We start from the raw sequence: 25,864 nt of genomic DNA on the forward strand, positions 1-25,864 counted from the left end.
ATAATTAAGTTTAATTTGAAGAATGCTAGTGTTGATGGTGTTCCTTGCGGTGACGTGTATTATTGTAATCTTTTTGAGGTTCATGCGTTCTGGCCAAAAATTGAGAAATAAGGTTATAAATTTTGTTGTAAATTCATATTCAAATCACACCAATAAACTTAGGCTCATTGAACGAGTACCGATGGAATCCAATAACCAAAAAATCAAACCAACAAAGTCTAAAACAAAACCACAATCAAAGCAAAGAAATACAAGATAATGAGAGTTGAGGAACAAACACATCAATATTTGGTTACGCAGTTTGGCCCAACAACGACCTAACCTGGGAGAGAGAGATCTCCAATACACTATCAATATGTCATCACAAAGAGTTGCGAAAACTTTGTTTTATCAAGCTTTGCAAGAGAAAATCAAATTTCTATCATTTTCTCTTTTTTTTTCCCTTGGTCAGAAAAGTTACAAAAGTGATAAAGGAATTCAGCTCCCAATATTTTGCATGAACATCCCATAAATTTCTCTCATTCACCCTCTAACAATCACTCAATCATTTTTACTCTACCAAGTTGTTTCACATGTGCTTTCCAACCCGTAACTCTCATCCCATAAGGCATCAACCCTTTTCCCGTAGAATGTGCATTGTGTATCTTGTAGCATGCCCTACATGTTTATTGTGCACTATAGAATGCCTTGTGTGAACAAGGCGTATGAGATAGTGTTAGAATCCGCAAAAGTGCTCCATACATGTCAATTTGATCTATTTTCACATTCATATTGCCTTGGAAAAAAGGAAAGCATTTTTCCACATTCAACATGAGATTTTAAGGCATAAACAACAACTTTGAATTGGTTATATTACCTCATTAGGAAAGGTTGATTGCAATGACGTGAGAGATTATAAGAAAATTGTTGAGGAAAAAAGGTTGTTCATTTAAGTGTGTGAATTATGAGGATTATAATAGAGTTCCATTTTTTCGATACATTACACGTATCATTTATCTTAAATGGTGTAGTCCTTTTAAAGGTTTTGATGCTGTGTGTACGTGTTCTTGAGTTTTCTAACTCCAACAAATATTTTTGTGTTATGAAAAATTGAGGGAAAATTATTTTATTAATAAATATTTTGTGGCAGCAAACAATAAAGTCATAACATTTACTCCTTCTGTCCCAAATTGTATGTCGCTTTAGAGAAAAAAATTTGTCTCAAATTATATGTCGCTTTACAATACCAATGCAACATTAATGTTACTTTTCCTATTATAACCTTAACTATTTATTACTCTCTCTTCGTTCAATTCTTTCATTTATCTTTCTCATATTATTATTAAGGACAATTTTGTAAAACAAATCATAATATATCTTTTCCACACAATATTAATTACATTTCTTAATATGAGTGAAATGTCCAAAACGTCATACAATTTGGGACGGAGGGAGTAACTCTTTTTTCCATTTTATTTTTCCTTTATTCTAGTAACAATCATGACTAGAAAAAAGGTGAAACTTTCATCTAATGTAAATGATTCTAGTATAAAAGCAACATACATAAAAAGGAAGAAGAGTTTATTGAATGAAGTTTGATGAACTAAGCACCCTCTGTGTTTTTTGAATTGATAGGTGTTTTGTTGTTTTATGTGTATGTCTTTATAAAAATTTTAAGGTATGTAATTTATTTATTTTATCAACTTTGTGCTTTTGTTTTTTTATTTACGACGTAAATTTTGTGTTTATATATTAAAGTTTGTACTTTATCGTTTATTTTAGCGGCCCATCCCAAACTTTTTTTCTGACTCCGCCACTGATCATCATCTCTCAAGAGTTATGTCCCTTCATCACTCACCATATTTAAAATGACTGCCTAGAAAATCAACAAGAAATCCATAAGCTAACAAAATCAGTCAAAGCTAAATCTGAAAAATCATAAACTACTCGCGTCATTATTTCCGATGATGATTATGAGAATTATGCTGGAAGATCTGAAAATTCATATTCTTAGTGATTATTTTTCGATTAAATATTCTTGAGCACTTTTGTGAAATGGAAAAGAAGACACAACATTTAACTAATAAGGATTTATCTTCTCTAAAGTGAACAACACACTTTAAAATGTAAAGTGGGTAATCAACGGTAAATATTTTAGATGCATCATAAAAAAATCACAAGTTTGTTGTAGTAACAACCCTTGATTTTTCCACTTTTTTTTTATAAGGCAAGAGTCCAATGGCATGAAAAAGGAAGAGAAGATAGTCCAACGGATTCGTTGACACCAAATCTCAACCATTCATTTAAGTTTGATCAAAGGCTCATAATTCTCATTAAATGGTCTCCATAAATTTTCAACTTTCTTGATGCATAGAATCATGCTCTTTATTTTCATTTAAGGTAAATGAATATCGCTTTGTATCAATTAGTGCTTGAAAGACCAGCAATGTAATCAACCACCACTTATTCAAGAATCGTTTCTTCTAATCGGTCTCAAATTATCTACTATACAGTCACCAATTATTCACACCTAGAAGAGTAATTGGCTGCTCCTTTGCATCTTCATTCACCTATAGCTAAATTGCTCATATGAATCACAACCTACGTAAATTTACTAAATCAATTGAAATCTAATTGTATATTTTTATGTTTTTCTTCGATTGTTGGGATTCAAGGCGTGGAAAATATACATGAATGAAAAAGCAATTGCAGATATGGATGCATAATAGATAAAATCAAAAGTTATAGATTTGGTTAAATGAAAAATCCCTTCAAATTAAATAGAGTTGGCTGCCAATTATCGGTGTACTGAAAACCACAAGTTGCTATCTTTGATTGGTATGAATCAAGACTAGAGGTGATTGGTAGTTGAGATTAGTCAGAACATACATGCTTCCATTGTTGTTCGTTTAATGAGTGTGTGATCATATGAAAGTATATGGTGAAGGCTCACCTGAGTTAATTTAAGAAACAATTACAACCTTTGGATTAAAAAAATTGATGGTTGAGATTTGGTGTTAACGAATCCGTTGACACCTGGTGTCAATGGATCCTGACTATATATATATATATATATGACATATCAAGTTAGAGGAGTTGTTAAAATGAGAGATGAGAGGAATAAACCTCAACCATTAGATCAAAATCAATGGCTCACATTAAAACTCTTATTTTAGGGACTCATAGACTTTAATTTTTCTCAGTTTCCCATTGTCTTTTCATTTCCCAGTTTTCTTCATCTCTTTCTTCGCCGTTTTCACTCTTCATTATGCAGCTGCAATTGACTCATCACTAGTTTCTCTTTGATTGTTAGCATAATCACATTAATCATTATTATGAAAAATTCAATTTATGTAACTCATGCGGTGACAAAACAAACCCAGTAATGCTACTCTTTACCATGACTCCTCCATCACAAGCCTATTGCAATTCCAATTGGCCGGAAGATGAATAGATTTGACGACATCCCCAATTTCGTCGTTGGTGTTCATGTTCGCCGGAGTTCATCGTCCGTGTTCCTAATCGCCGGAGTTCGTCGACGGTGTTCCTGTTCCTTTTTGGATCTAAGTTTTGATGTTCTTTAATATTACTTGCTAAATTGGATCTTTCATGATAATTGGTTGTTAAATTAATGAAAGAACAGCTAGAAATATATAAAAAGAAAGAAAAAAAATGTATTTTAGTGATGAACCAGGTGGAGAGGAATACGGTAAAGAAGGAAGGTGAAGAAAACTGAAAATTGGAAATGGGTAAACCAAGGGATGATGGAGAAATTGAGCAATATTAAAGCACATAAGTCACTACAATAAGAGTTTTAATGTGAGCCATTGATTTTGATCTAATGGTTGAGGTTTATTTCTCTCATCTCTCATTTTAACAACTCTTCTCACTTGATATGTCCTCTCCAAATCAAAACCTCGGAACACCACCGTGGGTGACAGTGACACCAAAGAAACCGACCCTGTACGAGTTTTGAGACCAACACAGAAGTTGTTTGGTTATGACGCAACCGAGAATGATCACATTGGCGGCAACCGCGGCTACTTGGTGGAAGAAGAATTTGGATGAACGGCGTAAGGCTGAAGAGGGCGGCGGTGAAGGTTAGAGAGGTCAGAGCAAAATCAAGAAATAAGAGAGAGGTTAGAGAAGAAAAGTAGGTTTGTTTTGCCAAACAAGGCTGAGATTGGCGGTGGTTGAGGGATAAAATCCGACGGCGGCGAGAAGGAAAAAGGAAAAATCAATTCACTGCTTATAACTCACACATCGTAGTATTTTTAGTCAAAACAAAAATGCTACATTAAACTTTTGTCACTCTTAGTAAAAAAACAAAAAATGCTCAAACTAACAAAGGATTATAAATTAGTTAAAAATAAGACTGTTAAAAACAAGATGGTTTGATGAAATAAATTGCATTGGAAGATGGCTTGGTTACAGTTTGGTTCAGGTTAAACCTATTTTTGTTTCCACAACTTTCTGAATTGGTCTTATTGATAACCAAACCAACTAATTTTTTTTTTGGTTTGTATCGGATCAGGACTCAGAAGTGAGAGTCAGATTATTATTATTATGGTTGATTATTAAACCAATATTGAACTTTATGCTCATGCTCTCTAATTCTAAGAGTAATACACTTCGTTAGCTAGTCACTGTAACAGCCCTTTTTTTAGCTAAATTTATTTTAATTATTTTTATTATGTGTTTTATATGTTTATGTGTGAGTTATCATCATTGGGTGCATTTTTATGGGTTTTCGTATTAGAAGAGTATTTTGGTAATTTTGTGAGGATGGGTAAAATTATAATTTTTAGTGGGAATTGCTTTTAGTAATTAGTGAGAATGGTTATTTCATTAAGTTACTAGAGAAAGTCGAGATTTTACCGTTAGTGACATTTTACCGTTATTAATTAAAATATCGTTTGGAGTGTAGTAATATTTTTGGTTTGAATAGAAATGGGTTAAGCCCACTAGAAACTAAGTTAAGCCCATTAGTAGAGATAACACTAGGGTTGTGTTAGAAGAATCAATTCATTCATTTCACAAAAATATTTCTAGAGAGAGGTAGAGAGAAAGAGGTGAAGAGAAGAGCAAAAGGGTTTTGGAGAGAAGAGCTTTAGGAATCAAGTGGGTGACTTAGGAGCTGAATTGAAGCAAGAGTTTGGGTTAATCTTCTTCTAAGGTAAGGGGGTTAGTTATTATCATAATCATGTACAATTTTTGCATTTTCTCATGTTGTATGAAAATGGGTTGATGAACAATTGTTGCTAAATTCGTGCTCTTGCTGTGATGCTATTTTCTTGTGCATGAATTGATGATTATGGTATGTTTGTGGGTGAAATTACATGTTTCAAAGTATGTATAAATGTTAAGTTATGAAATTATACTTAATTGATGAAATTTGATATGTTTTGATTGAAATGAGATGTAAATCATATGTAATTGATGTTGTTGTTGCTGAGATATGTTGTTGATTATGATTTATGGCTTGGGTGTTCATATATCATAATTGTTGATGAGAAATAAGATGTTGGTGGTGGTTTTGTGAAATTGATGAAGTTGAGTTGAGTATTCATGTGAAGGACCAAATTGAACTTTGATATTTATGGTTGTTGACTGAAATTTTGTTATTGTTGGATGAATTGAATCTAGGAGAATTTCTGTTTTCATGTTGTGGTTATGTTAGTTGAGTTGTTGGGAGAAAACGGGTTTTTCATGTGAAATGTCGATGTTTAAGCGTTCTCGCCAATAAGTGATTATGTGAGGTTTTGGAAAATGACTTTTGGGATGGTTGGAACATGAAATTTTTGTAGATTATGATAGTGCCAAGTGTTAGGAGCATGTAGGTGAAAACTGCATCGAAAATGGATTAACGGTTTGATTTTAATGCGCGAAAACGTAGAAGTTGAATTTTGCATAGTCTGCTACTGTCAAAATCATGAAGCGATCTTACAGATCGTGAGGTGATTTTGACAGAAACAACAAATTTTCTGCATAGCCTGATGTTGTCGAATCATGAAGCGATTTCGCAAATCATGAGGCGATTTTGACAGCAACATCAAATTTTTCTACTCAGTCTGATGCTGTCAAAATCATGAAGCGATCTTACGAGTCATGAAGCGATTAGGGCAGCCTAGAAACCTTAAAAATGCAATTTTCTTTGATCCAATTGTTTCCAAACTTATTTCTATGTATAGGGACTTTATCCTAATCATCTAGGGGTGTTTTTATGGAAGAATTAACCTTGTGAAAAGGGGATCTAGTGAATCTTTATGTCGTACTGTCTTATGAATTGTTGTGACCATTCTTGTATGACTAAGTGAAGTTGTATGAATGGATGATTGTATTTTGGATATGATAATTATCATGAGAGGTGTATGCCATCTTACTTAAGATGTAAGGAATGTTTGAATTTGTGAAACTATATGTGATAGTTGATGATTGAATGACATTGTTGATTATTGATAATCATGTTGATGGGTGATGGTGAATACTATGATTTATTTGTATGTGGGCATGTTTTCTTGATAATGCAATGTTGTGGAGATAATCAATATAATTGGGTGTCGTCCTATATATTGAGTTGAGATTGTGAATTGTTGTCGCATTATCGAGTCCTTATACATGTCCATGCATCATAGTCGAGATGAAATGATGTTTTATTCATTATTGGGCTCCGGCCTAGCAGAGATCTTTTGGGATCTAGTTTTAGGGCTTCGGCCTGGCAGAGATCTTTTGAGATCTGGATACGATGTTTTATTCGTTATAGGGCTTCGGCCTGGCAGAGATCTTTTGAGATCTGGATTTGGGTGACGACCTTTTTGGAGATTCGGTACCACATGCATTTATGTGTCAATAAGTGCATAACATAGCATGAGTCCTATGTGAATTATGTGATTGGTGATGAAATGAGATGAATGAATGTTGATAATGATTGTTCAATGATTGATGTTTGTGAGTGAATATTTATGATTGGATAATTACTCATGCGATTGATGTATGCTGATATGAGTTATCAAGTCGTGATATAAGTATTTATGCATGACTAATATTATTCAAGTACATGATATTATTTGATTTGATTATTATCTGGATTATGATAATGTAATGCTCACCCCCAGTGGTTTTAACCGCCTACTTGCCTGTATGGGTGAGTAGACGTTGTGCAGGAGTAGTGCTCGGTGAGTCTTTGCGTGGGATATCGGGAGCTTTCTCCGATATCGGGTCGTGTCGGCTCTGATCTAGGCTTGTCGTGTCGGTCTAGATTAGGTTGTTTATATTTTCCTTTGGATTATCGTTTTGTTGATGACTACCCGTATGTTTGGGTTTTGAGATTTATTTTTGAAATATGGTTTATTTGCTCATGGCATGTATATATTTGATCACTCAGATTTATATTCCGCTGCGACTGTTGAAGTTTATATACATGTCTATCGGTTTTTGAATTTTGAATATGACGTAATCTCTATTTCTTGAATAAATGTATTATTCGCATGTTTAATTGCTTTAATAGAAATAGGAGCGTTCCAGTCACACCCTTACACCAACATACATATATGTGTATGTCTATTTACGGAAAGAAAAATAAAATAATAGTAGCATAATCAACAAACCAGAAGAAAAAGTAAAAAGAATTCCAAAATAAAAGAAATACAATAGTCTTGAGAGATTCAAGCTTGTTAAATAATAAATAAAGAACAAAAAGGATTTAAAAAAAAAATTAAAGATACAGTCCAAACTGCAACATTCAAAACACTGTGAGAAATGAGAAGGCCAGGTTCTAGAACTTGACAACCTTTTCCACTCTAATGAAATTCTTTCTTTTGTGTCTGATAATAGAAAGAAAGAAAGAAAGACAAAAAACATGATTAATCTTTGAGCTGAATGATGAAATGACCTGAATTTAAAACAAAAATTCAATCAAGTAAATAGTTGAAAAGAAATTTACTTTCAACTAGTCGAAACCAAGCTTTCAACATAATTTTTGGCACAAAACCACCGTACTAGATTTCTAATTCTAATTTCCTCTCCTCTATTATCTCTCAAGTTATAGAGAATGGCCGAGTTGGCTGCATCAAATGCCAATATTAGTGTATCACCATTCTCAGAAAGACATAACGGGAAGAAGGACAACGGACAAGGATACTGCAGGGAGCTTCCATTATTTTCATCGTAATCAATAGGAAGACTTAGGTAACTAATTTTAAGGAACTGAGTCCAGGACTTGTCAACTCCAAATTCCTTCATCTGCCATATGATAAAATGGGTCCCATGAAAATCATGAGAAAAACATAGGGAGTCCATCAAGAAAGATAGGGTGGGCTCAACAGACGTCACTTCATCAAAACCAAGAGGGAGTAGAAATTGATTGTATGTCTCCGTCCTCAAATCAAGGGAGATGATCACGAATTGGTCAATAGTAATAGATTTCAATTCAAAATTACATGGACACGCGTTTCGAATGGCCAACCAGTTAACAGTGCCACTCACATACACGCCAGCATTAATACCCAGATGAGTATGGGGACAAGTGGAAATATCCATAAAAGGAGCCACAGGAAAACTTTGAATATGTCTCCAAACATTATCGCCTAAATTGAAAACTCTCACCTCGTTGATCTTTTCATAGTACGCCACAATCTTATAATCGTTAATTGAATCATCATAACCAAACCAAAACCGCCAAAGTGTATAGAGTGACCGTGTGTTTATCATCTTATCACGACCACACTTACGAAGGTGAAACTCGTCGTGAAGAAACACTATTTTGTTAGATAATGTCTTGGTTGCTGGGTTCCATAAATATAGAAAAATCTCTTCATAATTAGAGTTGGTAACGTAACCATACAAGCAGAGCAGTCCATTGCAGGAACCAACTACTTCGAGGCGTCTGTATAGGGGGAAGTCAGGTTCTTGGAAGAAAGGGCTGTCGAGGAAGCAAGGTTCATGAAAGTAAGGGTTATCGGCGAGGGTGATGGAGGTGTTTTGGATCAAGCGATGCAAGGGGAAACATACCATCTTAACATCATCATAAATTAATGTAAGGTGTGTGTTTCTTGCAGATCGCTTAAGGTGGAGTTTGATGAAAGTAGGGTCAGATATGAGAGTCTTCCATGACTTGGAGACGCACTTGAATCGCGTAAGAGACTTCACGTCAAGGAATGATAGGATTTCTTCGATAAGGTCATTGTAGAGGACTCCAGCCCGTGACTCAACTTGATGGGAATTCATCAGAGCTTTGCTGCTGGAACTGGAAGTGAAGACCGCTAGGTTCACCGCTAGCCCTAACACACACGACAAAAGTTATATTTTTTTTGTTTTGTTTAAGGAACGACCATAGTTATATAAATAGTACTTATTAGATAAAAACAAATATTAATTATAAATTTAAATCTAATATATTTTTATGAAATATTTTAGGGGAATATATTTATATGAAATTTATTTTAACGGATTTCATGGTCAATCTTTAAGCCATATCTTTTTATTCGCACAAAACGTCCTTATCTTTTTATTTATTTTTAACAAAGAAAAAAAAAGGAGATAATTATACGAAGATTTTGTTGCATGCTTGCACCTTGTTTATTTTTTATTTTTTATTCAAACTAGTAAGATATATTGCGGTAATCTATTTTCTTCTATTATCTTCTAATTAAGAAATAATAACAAGCAAAAATACATAATTATTTGACACCTAGCATTATTTTTATCCCTTTGTATCTTACGAATCACTTTTAGATGAGAGAGAATGTAATTGTCGAAATATATAGATACTTTTGTAACGAAAAATATCTTTTATATAGTTGTATTGAAAAAAACAAAGAATTTTAAAAATAAATACATAATTCTTATTACGATAAACAACACAAAATAGATTCTGTTTTTTTATGAAATCTCTAAAAAAATCTAATTATGAAAAATGTGAGAGAATGTAACTGTCAAAAGATATGGATACTTTTGTAACGAAAAATGTCTTTTATATAGTTGTATCCAAACAAACTAAATTGTTTTCAAAAAAATATATAATTTTTACCACTATAAACAACACAAAGTTGACTCTGATTTTTTTTTATTTTTTTATTATAAAATCTCTAAATTCTTCAATGTAAAAATCACTTTTATTTTTTTTCATAACAAATTACATACATAATGAGGGAGTTTGTTTTAACTTTTTTTTAAAAAAAAACTATTTTTTAAAAAATTACGTTAAAGGGTATTTTATATGTTTGTTACAACTTTTAAAAAAAATTATAATGTACAAAAAAAACATTTTATATGTACAAAAAAATTACTCAGTGACAGCTTCCCCTGTTTTGTGTTCTTGCGTCTTTTTCACACATTTCTGTTTTGATTTGACCTTTGGTGTAAACATGAAAGTTGTTGATAATTGTGTTATCTTTCCAGTGGTCTTGGTTTGACATGAAAATCTTTTGTGGATAATTTAACATGTTTTTACGAAGATGTATGAATGAATTATTGTTGTTAAATATGATGTTATTCATGTTAATGAATTGTGAGATTAATTACAATGTGAAGTTGAAGTTGCTGTCGTTGCATTTAGTTGTGTCATTGCATAATCATTGTCAAGCGAAGGGGGTTGTAGCCTGTCAAGCCGAATCACGACAATAGCGAAGGGAGTTGTAACTCTGTTATTTATAAGTGAATGGGTCTGTAGCCCGTCAAAGCCGAATTCCAGCATTAGCAAAGGGAGTTGTAGCTCTGTTGGTACCACATGCATAATCGCATGGCATTTTATTTGTTGAGTCGCTGTTGTGCATTGTTGAGTCGTTGTTGTTGTATTGTTGAGCGAAGTTAATTGATGATTTGTAGTTGGACTTATGTGAATCATTGTTAATGATGAATTGCTGTTGTTTTGTGTTGGTAAATTCTTCTACATGAATTATTGCTTATTAGCATTGTTAATGATGAATTGTTGCTGTTTTGTGTTGTTAAATTCTTTTACAGAATTATTGCTTATTATTATTGAATGTGAAATCTCACCTCTTCTGTTTGAATGTTGCCTCTACGTGGGTAACGTGCAGATAACCAGGAGTAATCGCTAACGTGAGTTGATTCCTCGTGTCGTCATATGAGTCATGCTCTGATACATAACGGGATGAGGATGTTTATGTGTTTTGTTTTTCCTTTCTTACGTATCTTTCTATAACTTGATGTTGGACCACTTTTAGGTGGATTTTATTTATGTTGTTGATGTTGAGGCCTTAGTGCCAAGTATTATTTAAACGTTGAATATTTTCCGTTGCAACAATATTGTTTTAATTATTGAAAGCAGTTGTTTAAATAAATAGTGGACTTAACTCTATTTACATTTAATGATATTTTGAAGAGCGAAATGTGACATCTTGTTGTGATGAACTCTGATTTATTTAATATTATTTTTATGTTGGGAAAACGGGGTGTTACAACATGAAACAAAAGAAGGGAGCTCCTATCAACTTGTTCTGACCTAGGATAATAATCTTATGAGTGTCGTTCCACCTGTCACTTCACCATTTTTAAACGAGGAAAGGTCATCCAACAATTTTCGATTGTTAATGGCTCTTCGCTTCTTTATGTTTATTGAGGTGTGAGGCAGTGTAAAACCAAACAACCTAGAAAAGTATTAGTTCTCTCTGAAAAGGGTGTTACGAAGATTTTGTTGCAAATTTGTTGATTTCCAACTTCGGATTTGTTGTGATTCAAGGTGTGTTGTTCAACCTGACCATATGCCCTTGGAAGTTCCTGGATTTTGAGCCTATGAAATCCAAATAATCCCCTGTTCCAATCAAATCCTTTGCACAAGTTGTGAAAAACTCAGTTGATATATCTCACAGTCAACTGCCACAACCTTGTTTGAAGGGAGATTTTGTCTCTATTAAGATTTATGAGGAAGAGTACATGAAAGGAGTGGATGGTTGTAAAAATGACCCCCATGGCAGATTGATTTTGAAAACGGGGGAGAAGTCTCCTATTGCGCGAGCTTTGTGATGACATATCATCTTACGTTATTCTTAGCATGTTTTTCAGTCAATTTCAGTAGATTTTAGCAGCAAAAAGGAGGAGTATTAGAACGACTGCCTATGATTTCAGGACTTTTGTAATATTTTCTATATTTGAGTTTGTAATTCTAGTTTTCTTGAAACATAGCTATTTGTAGGGGTTTTTGAAGTAATTCACGAAGAAATCATGCAAATCGGCAAATCAAGAACATCTGAAGAATTGTCAAGACTTTGGGAAGACCAAGAATTGTCAAAACTTGTATGTTTGTTTTTGTTGGACTAAAAGAATATGCTCGCCATTCAAGACTCTTTCACTTGCACCCATACTTGCCCAGTCCAAGACTTTGTGAATTTTCAGACCCTATCTAAGGTCTTTTTTGCCTCTGACAATACATTTGCAGAAGGCTTCCTCTTTCTCACAGTAACATCAGCATAAGAAACATTGACCTCGTCCTCCAAAACTTCATCGCTAGCCACATGTTTCTTGACATTAACAATTTCAAGCTTAACACATTCTTGCTCAATCTCACTAATATGTGCCTCTCTTTTCACCAACTCAAGCCATCCCTTCCTCAAATGAAGAAAAATGGCAATATCCATGGAATTCTAAATAAACAAAAAAAAAATTAAACGTCGATAAAAAATAAATATCCATGGAATTCTCGCTGAGTCAGATGAACAATGTTGTTGATAAATGTTTGAGAGTTAAAATTTACAATGTGGCAGACATCTATGAATATTTTTTTTGAAGAAAAGGGCAAAATGGTTATTCTAGATAGATAAATAAAAAAATAAAAATCACAAAATAAATATCCATGGAATTCTCGCTGAGTCAGATGGACAACGTTGTTGATAAATGTTGGAGAGTTCCTTTAAAAAAAATGTTGGAGAGTTAAAATTTACAATGTGGCAGACATCTATGAATATGATTAATCAAGAAAGTGAAGTTGTTTGTTGATAAGAATTTGGTTAGAGACATAATTGAGTTTAGTTTGAAGAATGGTAGTGTTGATAGCATTTGTGGTGGTGATGTGTATTATTATAATCTTTTTGAGGTTAATGAGTTTTGGTCAAAAATTGAGAAATTATGTTATAATCTTTTTTTTTAATTTATACTCAAATCACACCAATAATTAGATTCATTGAACGAATAGAATTCAATAACCAAAAAATCCAATCAACAAAGTCTAAGACAAAACCACAATCAAAGCAAAGAAATACAAGATAAAGAGAGTTGAGGAACAAACACATCAAAATTTGGTTAACCAGTTTGGCCTAACAACGACTACATCTGGGAGAAAGAGATATCCAATCCACTATCAATAAGTCATCACAAAGAGTTACGAAAAATTTGTTGAGCGAAGTTAATTGAATATGTCTCCAAACATTATCGCCTAAATTGAAAACTCTCACCTCGTTGATCTTTTCATAGTACGCCACAATCTTATAATCGTTAATTGAATCATCATAACCAAACCAAAACCGCCAAAGTGTATAGAGTGACCGTGTGTTAATCATCTTATCACGACCACACTTACGAAGGTGAAACTCGTCGTGAAGAAACACTATTTTGTTAGATAATGTCTTGGTTGCTGGGTTCCATAAATATAGAAAAATCTCTTCATAATTAGAGTTGGTAACGTAACCGTACAAGCAGAGCAGTCCATTGCAGGAACCAACTACTTCGAGGCGTCTGTATAGGGGGAAGTCAGGTTCTTGGAAGAAAGGGCTGTCGAGGAAGCAAGGTTGATGAAAGTAAGGGTTATCGGCGAGGGTGATGGAGGTGTTTTGGATCAAGCGATGCAAGGGGAAACATACCATCTTAACATCATCATAAATTAATGTAAGGTGTGTGTTTCTTGCAGATCGCTTAAGGTGGAGTTTGATGAAAGTAGGGTCAGATATGAGAGTCTTCCATGACTTGGAGACGCACTTGAATCGCGTAAGAGACTTCACGTCAAGGAATGATAGGATTTCTTCGATAAGGTCATTGTAGAGGACTCCAGCCCGTGACTCAACTTGATGGGAATTCATCAGAGCTTTGCTGCTGGAAGTGAAGACCGCTAGAGTTCACCGCTAGCCCTAACACACACGACAATAGTTATATTTTTTTTGTTTTGTTTAAGGAACGACCATAGTTATATAAATAGTACTTATTAGATAAGAACAAATATTAATTATAAATTTAAATCTAATATATTTTTATGAAATATTTTAGGGGAATATATTTCTATGAAATTTATTTTAACGGATTTCATGGTCAATCTTTAAGCCATATCTTTTTATTCACACAAAACGTCCTTATCTTTTTATTTATTTCTAACAAAGAAAAAAAAGGAGATAATTATACGAAGATTTTGTTGCATGCTTGCACCTTTATTTTTTTATTTTATTTTTATATTCAAACTAGTAAGATACATTGCGGTAATCTATTTTCTTCTATTCTCTGCTAATTAAGAAATAATAACCAGCAAACATACATAATTATTTGACACTTAGCATTATTGTTATCCCTTTGTATCTTACGAATCACTTTTAGATGAATCACTTTTAGATGAGAGCGAATGTAACTATCGAAATATATAGATACTTTTGTAACGAAAAATATCTTTTATATAGTTGTATTGAAAAAAACAAAGAATTTTAAAAATAAATACATAATTCTTATTACGATAAACAACACAAAATAGATTCTGTTTTTTTATAAAATCTCTAAAAAAATCTAATTATGAAAAATGTGAGAGAATGTAACTGTCAAAAGATATGGATACTTTTGTAACGAAAAATGTCTTTTATATAGTTGTATCCAAACAAACTAAATTGTTTTCAAAAAAATATATAATTTTTATTACTATAAGCAACACAAAGTTGATTCTGATTTTTTTTATTCTAAAATCTCTAAAAAAATAATGTCTAAAAAAATAATGTAAAAATCACTTTTATTTTTATTCATAACAAATTACATACATAATGAGGGAGTTTGTTTTAACTTTTAAAAAAAAAAACTATTTTTAAAAAAATTACGTTAAAGGGTATTTCATACGTTTGTTACAACTTTTAAAAAAATTATAATGTACAAAAAATCTAAAATTTATCTATTCTCTAATCATGAAAATAAAAACCAACAAAAATACAATTATGTCTCATTATAATTATTTGACACATAAGCATTTTTTTAACATTTTTGCCTCTTTTGTAACAAACGAATCTCGTTTAGATGAGAAAAAATGTAACCGTCAAAAGATTTAGATACCTTTATAACAATCTATTCTCTAATCATGCAAAGTAATAACGAGCAAAAATACAATTATGCACCATTCTAATTAATTATTGGCAAATTCTATGGTACACCAAAAAATTTGAGTGTATTGGTACACCAAATCAATAAATTAATAGTTAAATATGTTATTTTTTGAAGAGAAAAAATATTTTATATCACCTATAATTATAATAATTAAATATCATTTACCAAAAACATCGACAAAATAAAATTTAATTTTTCTGAATTTTTAGTACTCATAATAGAGAATTTTGATTATTTTTACAATAAAATGTAAAAAAATTAGTATGATGTTTATAAACAATGAAATAATGTTTTTTCTTAAGAAATGACATTTCCTAAAATATAAATATCAACAAATAGCTCTTTATTCTATAAAAGTACTAGTTAATTTAAAGATTTTTAAAGTAGGAGTACCGGTACACCTTAATTTGCGGGTGTACCGTAGAAGTTCCCTTAATTATTTGACACTTAAACATTTTTTAAGCCTTTTGTGTCGTTTGTACCAAACAAATCTCTTTTGATGAGAGAGAATGTAACCGTCAAAAGATTTGTTTGAATGGGTAACCGTCAAAAGATTTAAATACTTTTGTGACAAAATATATCTTTTATATAGTTGTATCAAAACAAACTAAATAATTTTTAAAAATATATAAAAAAAATTACGATAAACAACCCAAAATAGATTCTGATTTTTTTATAAAATCTCCGAAGAAATAATCTCTAAATTTTTCAAAGCTCTGGCGATTTGATGAACACTAACAAAGATGATATTTTTTCATTCACTACAAATCAAATCTAGTCCAATTTTCAGAATTATAACACTTAGAATTAGAGAAAGTTAGTATCACCTTTACCTTAGGTTAATCGATCGAAATCTTCTCCTCTTTGGTTCTCCTCTTCTCTTGGTTTCTCCCTTTTTCTCCAAAAACAGGTTTCACGTGAAAACTATTCTGACTCTAGTTTCTCCTATTTATTTCCTCAACCCTTTTTATCTTATTTCCACTTATTCCACTAAACTCTTCTAAATTCCAAAACATCCCCTTCAGCTTAATATTATTTTATTTTCAAATCTTATTATACTAAATAATAAAATAAGCCACGTAATAAATCAACAATACATCACATAATCATTTAAATCACATAAATCATATAAATAGACTCTAAACCCAATAAAATAATCAAATAATTAAATAGGGCGTTACATGTAAAGCATGCCGCCATCGTTCATCCTGAGCCAGGATCAAACTCTCCATGAGATTCCTAGTTACATTACTTATAGCTTCCTTGTTTGTAGACAAAGCTGATTCTGAATTTCATTTCCATGAATAACTTGTATTCACGGGCTTAATATTCGCCGGGAATTCCCTCCCATAAATATTATATGGTCCTATACCACCTTATGTCAACCCCATATCCAATATCCATGCGCTTAATATTCGCGGGGAGTTGCCTCCCATATATATAATACAGTCCTATACCACCTTATGTTAACCCCACAAGCCTCTTATCCATTCGCATTGCATATCGTCATCAAAATGGAAAAATTCACATTGCACTAGGTTTAGGGATAATCAGATTTGAACCGATGACTTCCACCACGTCAAGGTGAAACTCTACCGCTGAGTTATACCCCTTCCCTTGCCCCTATCGATAAAAAAAACCGACTAATCCTAAGTCAAAAGGTCGAGAAAAAACTGGCTTCTTTTCACACTCTTACGCATATGAAAATAATGGACAAAATGGGATTTGGATTCAATTGTCAACTGCTTCTATCTGATATAGGATTACTATGGATTTGAACAATAGCACATGATTTTCCCCATCTAACTAAAGACGATTTTCTATGAACAAGATTTGGATCAGTGTTCTATACAATACGCGTAAGGAAAGAACCCGACTCAGTATTCTTAAAAAAAATGGATAAATTAGAACTAAGGATGAGATGGATGAACCCTTCTTTCTTGTGCCAACGATCTTACCATTTGCGAAGTAACTGGAGTTATTTTTCCATTCCCATTCTAAAAGTTCTTATGTGTTTCTAACCCCCCCCCCCCCCCCCCCCCCCCCCCCCCCACACACACACACACACACACACACACACACACACACACACACACACACACACACAAATTTTATTCTTCTTCTTAGGAACACATATACATATAAGATTTATCACTACAACAAGCATAATGGTAATCCATCTATTAACACATAATTTGTAACTTGCTATCCTCATGTCTAGTATTCAGTGAAAATGATGATTCATTCAGATCGACATCAGAGTCCAACCACATTGCATTGCCAAAATCTATGTTGTATATTAAGAGGTTGACCTCCTTGCTTTTAGGATGGTACAATCCTCTTGCTGCCTTTCTCCTCAGCCCACAGCGACAAAATGGAAGACTCGTGCCAACAATTCATCACGCAAGAAAGGACTCACTGAACTGAGATCACTAACTAAATACTAATATATATTTATATATATAGTAATATCATAGAATATAAAATACTAATGGAATAGTAATAGAACTGTCTTTTCTGTATACTCTCTCTGGTTCCGTTGCTATCACACGCTTTACACAATTACAATTGATCATATAGACAGATAGATATCTTTTCAACATAGGTCATCGAAAGCATCTCGAAGACCCACCAAAGCACGAAAGCGGGGATCTTTCACAAAAACGATTCCTATTCTAAAGGGTGCATAACCGCATGGATAAGCTCACACTAATTAACCTGTCAATTTTAGATCCAATAGAGAATTTTATTTATGAGGTATTGGGAAGGAATTGGAATGTAATAAGATTGATTCATAGAGATCCAGAAGAAAAAGAATAATCGTCTACTTTAGAGAATAAGAAAAAAAGAAAAGTGTTCAATTAGAACATGAAAACGTGACTGACTGAATTAGTTCTCGTTATTTTTTGGGAACGAGTGGAGATTATTGAACGAGGAAAAGGATCAAATTACTTTGAAAGAATTGAACGAGGAGCCTATGAGGTGAAAATCTCATGTACGGTTCTGTAGAGTGGTAGTAAGGATGACTTATCTGTCAACTTTTCCACTATTACCCCTAAAAAAACCAAACTCTGCCTTACGTAAAGTTGCCAGAGTACGCTTAACCTCTGGATTTGAAATCATTGCTTATATACCCGGTATTGGCCATAATTTACAAGAACATTCTGTAGTCTTAGTAAGAGGGGGAAGGGTTAAGGATTTACCTGGTGTGAGATATCACATTGTTCGAGGAACCCGAGATGCTCTCGGAGTAAAGGATTGCCAACAAGGTCGTTCTAAATATGGGGCAAAAAAGCCAAAATAAATTATTTTAGCCCCTATAAGTTATAAAAAAATGGATTCTCCCTTTTACGATCATGTCACGACGAGGTACTGTAGAAAAGATTAACCGTATTATGAAACACAAAAAAATTATTGGCTTATGAAATTATCTATCGAGCTATGAAAATGATTCAACAAAAGATATAAACAAATCCACTAGCTGTTTTACGTCAAGCAATACGTGGCGTAGAAAAAACCAATGGATATTTACAATGTGGCAGACACCTATGAATAATTTTTTTTTTTTAGGCTTAATTACATCTTTGGTCCCTTAAATAATTATGAAATTTCACTTTGGTCCCTTAATTAATAAACGTCTCAAAATGGTCCTCTAATTCAGCTCTGTTCGCCAATTAAATCCACTCCGTCAGTTTTTATTATTATTATTATTATTATTATTATTATTATTATTATTATTATTATTTTCTAACTCAATATTCAAGCCCGACATAAAAATAATCCCAAAATTGATAGCAACTTTACGCATCAATTTTGTTGTTTCAGAACAATCTTAACTTTCGTAAAGCCTAACCCTTCCGCCAATGACTAAGCCTCCGCCATCCGCCTTGCAACATTTGTGAAATTAAGGTTTTGATTTTTGTGTTTAAAATAAGATTTGAGGTGAATATAACATTAATTCACGATATTTGAAGATATATTTTAGTAGAATTTTTTTATTTAAAGAAAATGATGAAGATTCAAAGGAAGAAGATGAAGATGATGAACAACTGCCCATTTTGATTCATAAAATTTATCAGTTATATTCAAAAAAATTATTCTTCCCATGTTGATTGTTCAATTTTGTCGTTCCCAACTGCCGCATTTTTCAATTTTCGTGAGAATCGTCATGATTTCAAATATCGTGAGAATTGTTGTTATTTTCAGTACAACGTCATGTATGATGACTTGATTTTTCTTTTTGATTTGATTTTTCTTGGTTGTGAGGTAGTTAATTATAACAATTGAGTAAACCATCCATTGTACTTTGAGGGCTGCTAGCAGGTGTTGCCGTTGTGATGTTGTGGGTGTTTGCTAGCATTTTTTTGGTTGTTGCTGAAATGGTTATGTGATGAGGCTTTTGTTCTTTTATTTGGATTTAAAGGCTTTTGCTGATAGTGAGACAAGTCTATGTGTGTTAACAGATTTTATTAGGTTGACTGCTTAAATAAATAAATAAAAGTCACGATACCTGATGCGGTTCTAGAAACAACGACAATTCTCACGATAATTGGAAATTACAGCAATTTGGAACGACAAAATTGAACAATCAAAATGGGAAGAAGAATAAAAAAGAAACAAAAATTGATCAATATGGAAGAATAAAGAAGAAGAAATTTGAAAGAAGGAGATGTTTTTGTTCTCACGTTCGGGGTTCTGGAATGGAATAAATTTTATGAATGTAAATGATGAAGTTAAGAACATCCAGATGAAAGAAATTTGATGTAAAATTTTATTTGTTATAAGTCTTGTAGTGTAAATTAATTAAGATTGAACACCTTAATATAAAAAAAATTAAATTAAATCATTTGTTGTTTCAAAAAAAAAAATTAAATAAAAATTAAAAGTATTAAAAGTTACCTTATGATTAAGATTAACTCTCCTTCAAAAAAAAAAAAAATTAAGATTAACTCTTTTATTTTTAGAAAAAATCTACTCATTTATTTGAAATTTAATGTTACCTATGTATATTACATTTTGATTGGTTGATATCATGAGAGGGTAACGTAGGCTTCACCCAAAATATCCCCACTCATATATATATATATATATATATATATATATATATATATATATATATATATATATATAAAAGGAAAAAATTAATACAAAATGAACTGAGGGATATAAACCTAACCCAGCCAATCCACACAAAGTGTATGCCAATCCAATCGGATGATACAAAAAAATAAAAACAACATCGGTGGATGTCTAACGTGTGATGTATGGACTAATCATCAACACGAAATGGATCTAAGAACCAACAACTCCTTGCGACAACAACAAGCATAGTGTCTCTTTCGAGCAAACCAATCTAACATCAAAGGTTGATGCAAATTTTTAAACCTCTCCCAAGTTATATAGTGCCAAACTTCGTGAAGGTGAGAGATTCGACCGCCAACACGGATACAGAACCCCACGCCTACAACCCGCTATGCTACGACAAAAAGCTTCATGACCATTTCTAGCCAAATCCATTAGAAAGCAACCCAAATCCAATTGAAGGTCAAATCGAGGGATGGTCATTCAATGAGTCTGAGACCACGAGCACCGCTAACACGGTAACACCCGCACCCACCAATCGCAGAAACAATGGACAACATGTACATGACCATTTCTAGCCTAGAAAACCTATTAAGAAGCACATCCATGATCTTGGAGGAGTAATACAACACTGAGGGATGACCCAACCAGCACAATCAATCGCGAGCATCATAATCAAACTAGAGACGGATCTGCACAAAAACAAACCCATCTTTTCAGTCATGGTATATGAACTGACCGCCAACATGGACATACAACTGCCCCTGCAACAACAAAGCACAACAAGCATCACGACCCTTTCGAGCACGACAAACTCTAACGACAGTGAAGAGACATCTGAACCACGTTAAGACGAATCAGCACAACAGCATAACGAGTCTTATGATTCAACAAAAGCATGGCATGTCCCCTGAAGGCAGCCACACTGTCTTTTTTAGAACCGTGGTAGCATGAACTACCGCCTTTGAGACCAAATCCATATCAAAAGCCTATATTTTGAATGAACCACTGCGAATGAGAAACCAAAAGCAGGGCTCGTTTTTAAGAAACCAAATCAAAACCTCAGAACACCACCGTGGGTGACAGTGACACCAAAGAAACCGACCCTGTACGGGTTTTAAGACCAACACAGAAGTGGTTTGGTTATGACGCAACCGCAAGGCTGATCACATTGGCGGCAACCGCGGCTACTTGGTGGAAGAAGAATTTGGATGAAGGGCGTAAGGCTGAAGAGGGCGGCGGTGAAGGTTAGAGAGGTCAGAGCAAAATCAAGAAATAAGAGAGAGGTTAGAGAAGAAAAGTAGGTCCGTTTTGCCAAACAAGGTTGAGATTGGCGGTGGTTGAGAGGTAAAATCCGGCGGCGGCAAGAAGGAAAAAGGAAAAATCAATTCATTGCTTATAACTCACACATCGTAGTATTTTTAGTCAAAACAAAAATGCTACATTAAACTTTTGTCACTCTTAGTAAAAAAGCAAAAAATGCTCAAACTAACAAAGGATTATAAGTTAGTTAAAAATAAGACTGTTAAAAACAAGATGGTTTGATGAAATAAATTGCATTGGAAGATGGTTTGGTTACAGTTTGGTTCAAGTTAAACCTATTTTTGTTTCCATAACTTTTTGAATTGGTCTTATTGATAACCAAACCAACTAATATTTTTTTTGGTTGTATCGGTTCAGGACTCAGAAGTGAGAATCAGATTATTATTATTATTATGGTTGATTATTAAACCAATATTGAACTTTATGCTCATGCTCGCTAATTCTAAGAGTAATACACTTCCTTAGCTAGTCACACCCTTACACCAACATACATATATGTGTATGTCTATTTACTGAAAGAAAAAAAAAATAATAGCATAATCAACAAACCAGAAGAAAAAGTAAAAAGAATTCCAAAATAAAAAAAATGCAATAGTCATGATAGATCCAGGCTTGTTAAATAATAAATAAAGAACAAAAGGATTTAAAAAATATTAAAGACACAGTCTAAACTGCAACATTCAAAACACTGTGAGAACTGAGAAGGCCAGGTTCTAGAACTTGCCAACCTTTTCCACTCTAATGAAATTCTTTCTTTTGTGCCTGATAATAGAAAGAAAGAAAGAAAAAAAAAACATGATTAATCTTTGAGCTGAATGATGAAATGACATGAATTTAAAACAAAAATTCAATCAAGTAAATAGTTGAAAAGAAATTTACTTTCCACTGGTCGAAACCAAGCTTTCAACATAATTTTTGGCACAAAACCACCGTACTAGATTTCTAATTCTAATTTCCTCTCCTCTATTATCTCTCAAGTTATAGAGAATGGCCGAGTTGGCTGCATCAAATGCCAATATTAGTGTATCACCATTCTCAGAAAGACATAACGGGAAGAAGGACAGCGGACAAGGATACTGCAGGGAGCTTCCATTATTTTCATCGTAATCAATAGGAAGAGTTAGGTAACTAATTTTAAGGAACTGAGTCCAGGACTTGTCAACTCCAAATTCCTTCATCTGCCATATGATAAAATGGGTCCCATGAAAATCATGAGAAAAACATAGGGAGTCCATCAAGAAAGATAGAGTGGGCTCAACAGACGTCACTTCATCAAAACCAAGAGGGAGTAGAAATTGATTGTATGTCTCCGTCCTCAAATCAAGGGAGATGATCACAAATTGGTCAATAGTAATAGATTTCAATTCAAAATTACATGGGCACGCGTTTCGAATGGCCAACCAATTAACAGTGCCACTCACATACACGCCAGCATTAATACCCAGATGAGTATGGGGACTAGTGGAAATATCCATAAAAGGAGCCACAGGAAAACTTTGAATATGTCTCCAAACATTATCGCCTAAATTGAAAACTCTCACCTCGTTGATCTTTTCATAGTACGCCACAATCTTATAATCGTTAATTGAATCATCATAACCAAACCAAAACCGCCAAAGTGTATAGAGTGACCGTGTGTTTATCATCTTATCACGACCACACTTACGAAGGTGAAACTCGTCGTGAAGAAACACTATTTTGTTAGATAGTGTCTTGGTTGCTGGGTTCCATAAATATAGAAAAATCTCTTCATAATTAGAGTTGGTAACGTAACCCTACAAGCAGAGCAGTCCATTGCAGGAACCAACTACTTCGAGGCGTCTGTATAGGGGGAAGTCAGGTTCTTGGAAGAAAGGGCTGTCGAGGAAGCAAGGTTGATGAAAGTAAGGGTTATCGGCGAGGGTGATGGAGGTGTTTTGGATCAAGCGATGCAAGGGGAAACATACCATCTTAACATCATCATAAATTAATGTAAGGTGTGTGTTTCTTGCAGGTGGAGTTTGATGAAAGTAGGGTCAGATATGAGAGTCTTCCATGACTTGGAGACGCACTTGAATCGCGTAAGAGACTTCACGTCAAGGAATGATAGGATTTCTTCGATAAGGTCATTGTAGAGGACTCCAGCCCGTGACTCAACTTGATGGGAATTCATCAGAGCTTTGCTGCTGGAAGTGAAGACCGCTAGGTTCACCGCTAGCCCTAACACACACGACAAAAGTTATATTTTTTTTGTTTTGTTTAAGGAACGACCATAGTTATATAAATAGTACTTATTAGATAAAAACAAATATTAATTATAAATTTAAATCTAATATATTTTTATGAAATATTTTAGGGGAATATATTTATATGAAATTTATTTTAACGGATTTCATGGTCAATCTTTAAGCCATATCTTTTTATTCGCACAAAACGTCCTTATCTTTTTATTTATTTTTAACAAAGAAAAAAAAGGAGATAATTATACGAAGATTTTGTTGCATGCTTGCACCTTGTTTATTTTTTATTTTTTATTCAAACTAGTAAGATATATTGCGGTAATCTATTTTCTTCTATTATCTTCTAATTAAGAAATAATAACAAGCAAAAATACATAATTATTTGACACCTAGCATTATTTTTATCCCTTTGTATCTTACGAATCACTTTTAGATGAGAGAGAATGTAATTGTCGAAATATATAGATACTTTTGTAACGAAAAATATCTTTTATATAGTTGTATTGAAAAAAACAAAGAATTTTAAAAATAAATACATAATTCTTATTACGATAAACAACACAAAATAGATTCTGTTTTTTTATAAAATCTCTAAAAAAATCTAATTATGAAAAATGTGAGAGAATGTAACTGTCAAAAGATATGGATACTTTTGTAACGAAAAATGTCTTTTATATAGTTGTATCCAAACAAACTAAATTGTTTTCAAAAAAATATATAATTTTTATCACTATAAACAACACAAAGTTGACTCTGATTTTTTTTATTTTTTTATTATAAAATCTCTAAATTCTTCAATGTAAAAATCACTTTTATTTTTTTTCATAACAAATTACATACATAATGAGGGAGTTTGTTTTAACTTTTTTTTAAAAAAAACTATTTTTTAAAAATTACGTTAAAGGGTATTTTATATGTTTGTTACAACTTTTAAAAAAAATTATAATGTACAAAAAAAACATTTTATATGTACAAAAAATTACTCAGTGACAGCTTCCCCTGTTTTGTGTTCTTGCGTCTTTTTCACACATTTCTGTTTTGATTTGACCTTTGGTGTAAACATGAAAGTTGTTGATAATTGTGTTATCTTTCCAGTGGTCTTGGTTTGACATGAAAATCTTTTGTGGATAATTTAACATGTTTTTACGAAGATGTATGAATGAATTATTGTTGTTAAATATGATGTTATTCATGTTAATGAATTGTGAGATTAATTACAATGTGAAGTTGAAGTTGCTGTCGTTGCATTTAGTTGTGTCATTGCATAATCATTGTCAAGCGAAGGGGGTTGTAGCCTGTCAAGCCGAATCACGACAATAGCGAAGGGAGTTGTAACTCTGTTATTTATAAGTGAATGGGTCTGTAGCCCGTCAAAGCCGAATTCCAGCATTAGCAAAGGGAGTTGTAGCTCTGTTGGTACCACATGCATAATCGCATGGCATTTTATTTGTTGAGTCGCTGTTGTGCATTGTTGAGTCGTTGTTGTTGTATTGTTGAGCGAAGTTAATTGATGATTTGTAGTTGGACTTATGTGAATCATTGTTAATGATGAATTGCTGTTGTTTTGTGTTGGTAAATTCTTCTACATGAATTATTGCTTATTAGCATTGTTAATGATGAATTGTTGCTGTTTTGTGTTGTTAATTTCTTTTACAGAATTATTGCTTATTATTATTGAATGTGAAATCTCACCTCTTCTGTTTGAATGTTGCCTCTACGTGGGTAACGTGCAGATAACCAGGAGTAATCGCTAACGTGAGTTGATTCCTCGTGTCGTCATATGAGTCATGCTCTGATACATAACGGGATGAGGATGTTTATGTGTTTTGTTTTTCCTTTCTTACGTATCTTTCTATAACTTGATGTTGGACCACTTTTAGGTGGATTTTATTTATGTTGTTGATGTTGAGGCCTTAGTGCCAAGTATTATTTAAACGTTGAATATTTTCCGTTGCAACAATATT

General features: G+C 33.0%; 2 protein-coding genes across 2 annotated transcripts; both read right to left on the reverse strand.

The window, feature by feature from the left end:
- Nucleotides 1–7,923: 7,923 nt before the first annotated feature.
- LOC11438477 (F-box/kelch-repeat protein At3g23880) lies at nucleotides 7,924–9,204 on the reverse strand. Its single transcript, XM_003622837.1, has one exon. It carries the CDS (start codon nucleotides 9,202–9,204, stop codon nucleotides 7,924–7,926), a length of 1,281 nt encoding a protein of 426 aa, XP_003622885.1.
- A 13,352-nt stretch (nucleotides 9,205–22,556) lies between these two features.
- Nucleotides 22,557–23,327, reverse strand: LOC11426981 (F-box/kelch-repeat protein At3g23880). Its single transcript, XM_024770891.1, has one exon. The coding sequence runs from the start codon at nucleotides 23,325–23,327 to the stop codon at nucleotides 22,557–22,559; it is 771 nt and encodes a 256-aa protein (XP_024626659.1).
- Nucleotides 23,328–25,864: the final 2,537 nt, after the last annotated feature.

Source organism: Medicago truncatula, chromosome 7 (assembly GCF_003473485.1).
Source record: "Medicago truncatula cultivar Jemalong A17 chromosome 7, MtrunA17r5.0-ANR, whole genome shotgun sequence".
NCBI lineage: Eukaryota > Viridiplantae > Streptophyta > Magnoliopsida > Fabales > Fabaceae > Medicago > Medicago truncatula.

What these genes read in the sequence shown, in the direction of transcription:
- LOC11438477 (XM_003622837.1), bottom strand. Translation starts at nt 9,204, where the DNA reads ATGAATTCCCATCAAGTTGAGTCACGGGCTGGAGTCCTCTACAATGAC.
- LOC11426981 (XM_024770891.1), bottom strand. Translation starts at nt 23,327, where the DNA reads ATGATAAACACACGGTCACTCTATACACTTTGGCGGTTTTGGTTTGGT.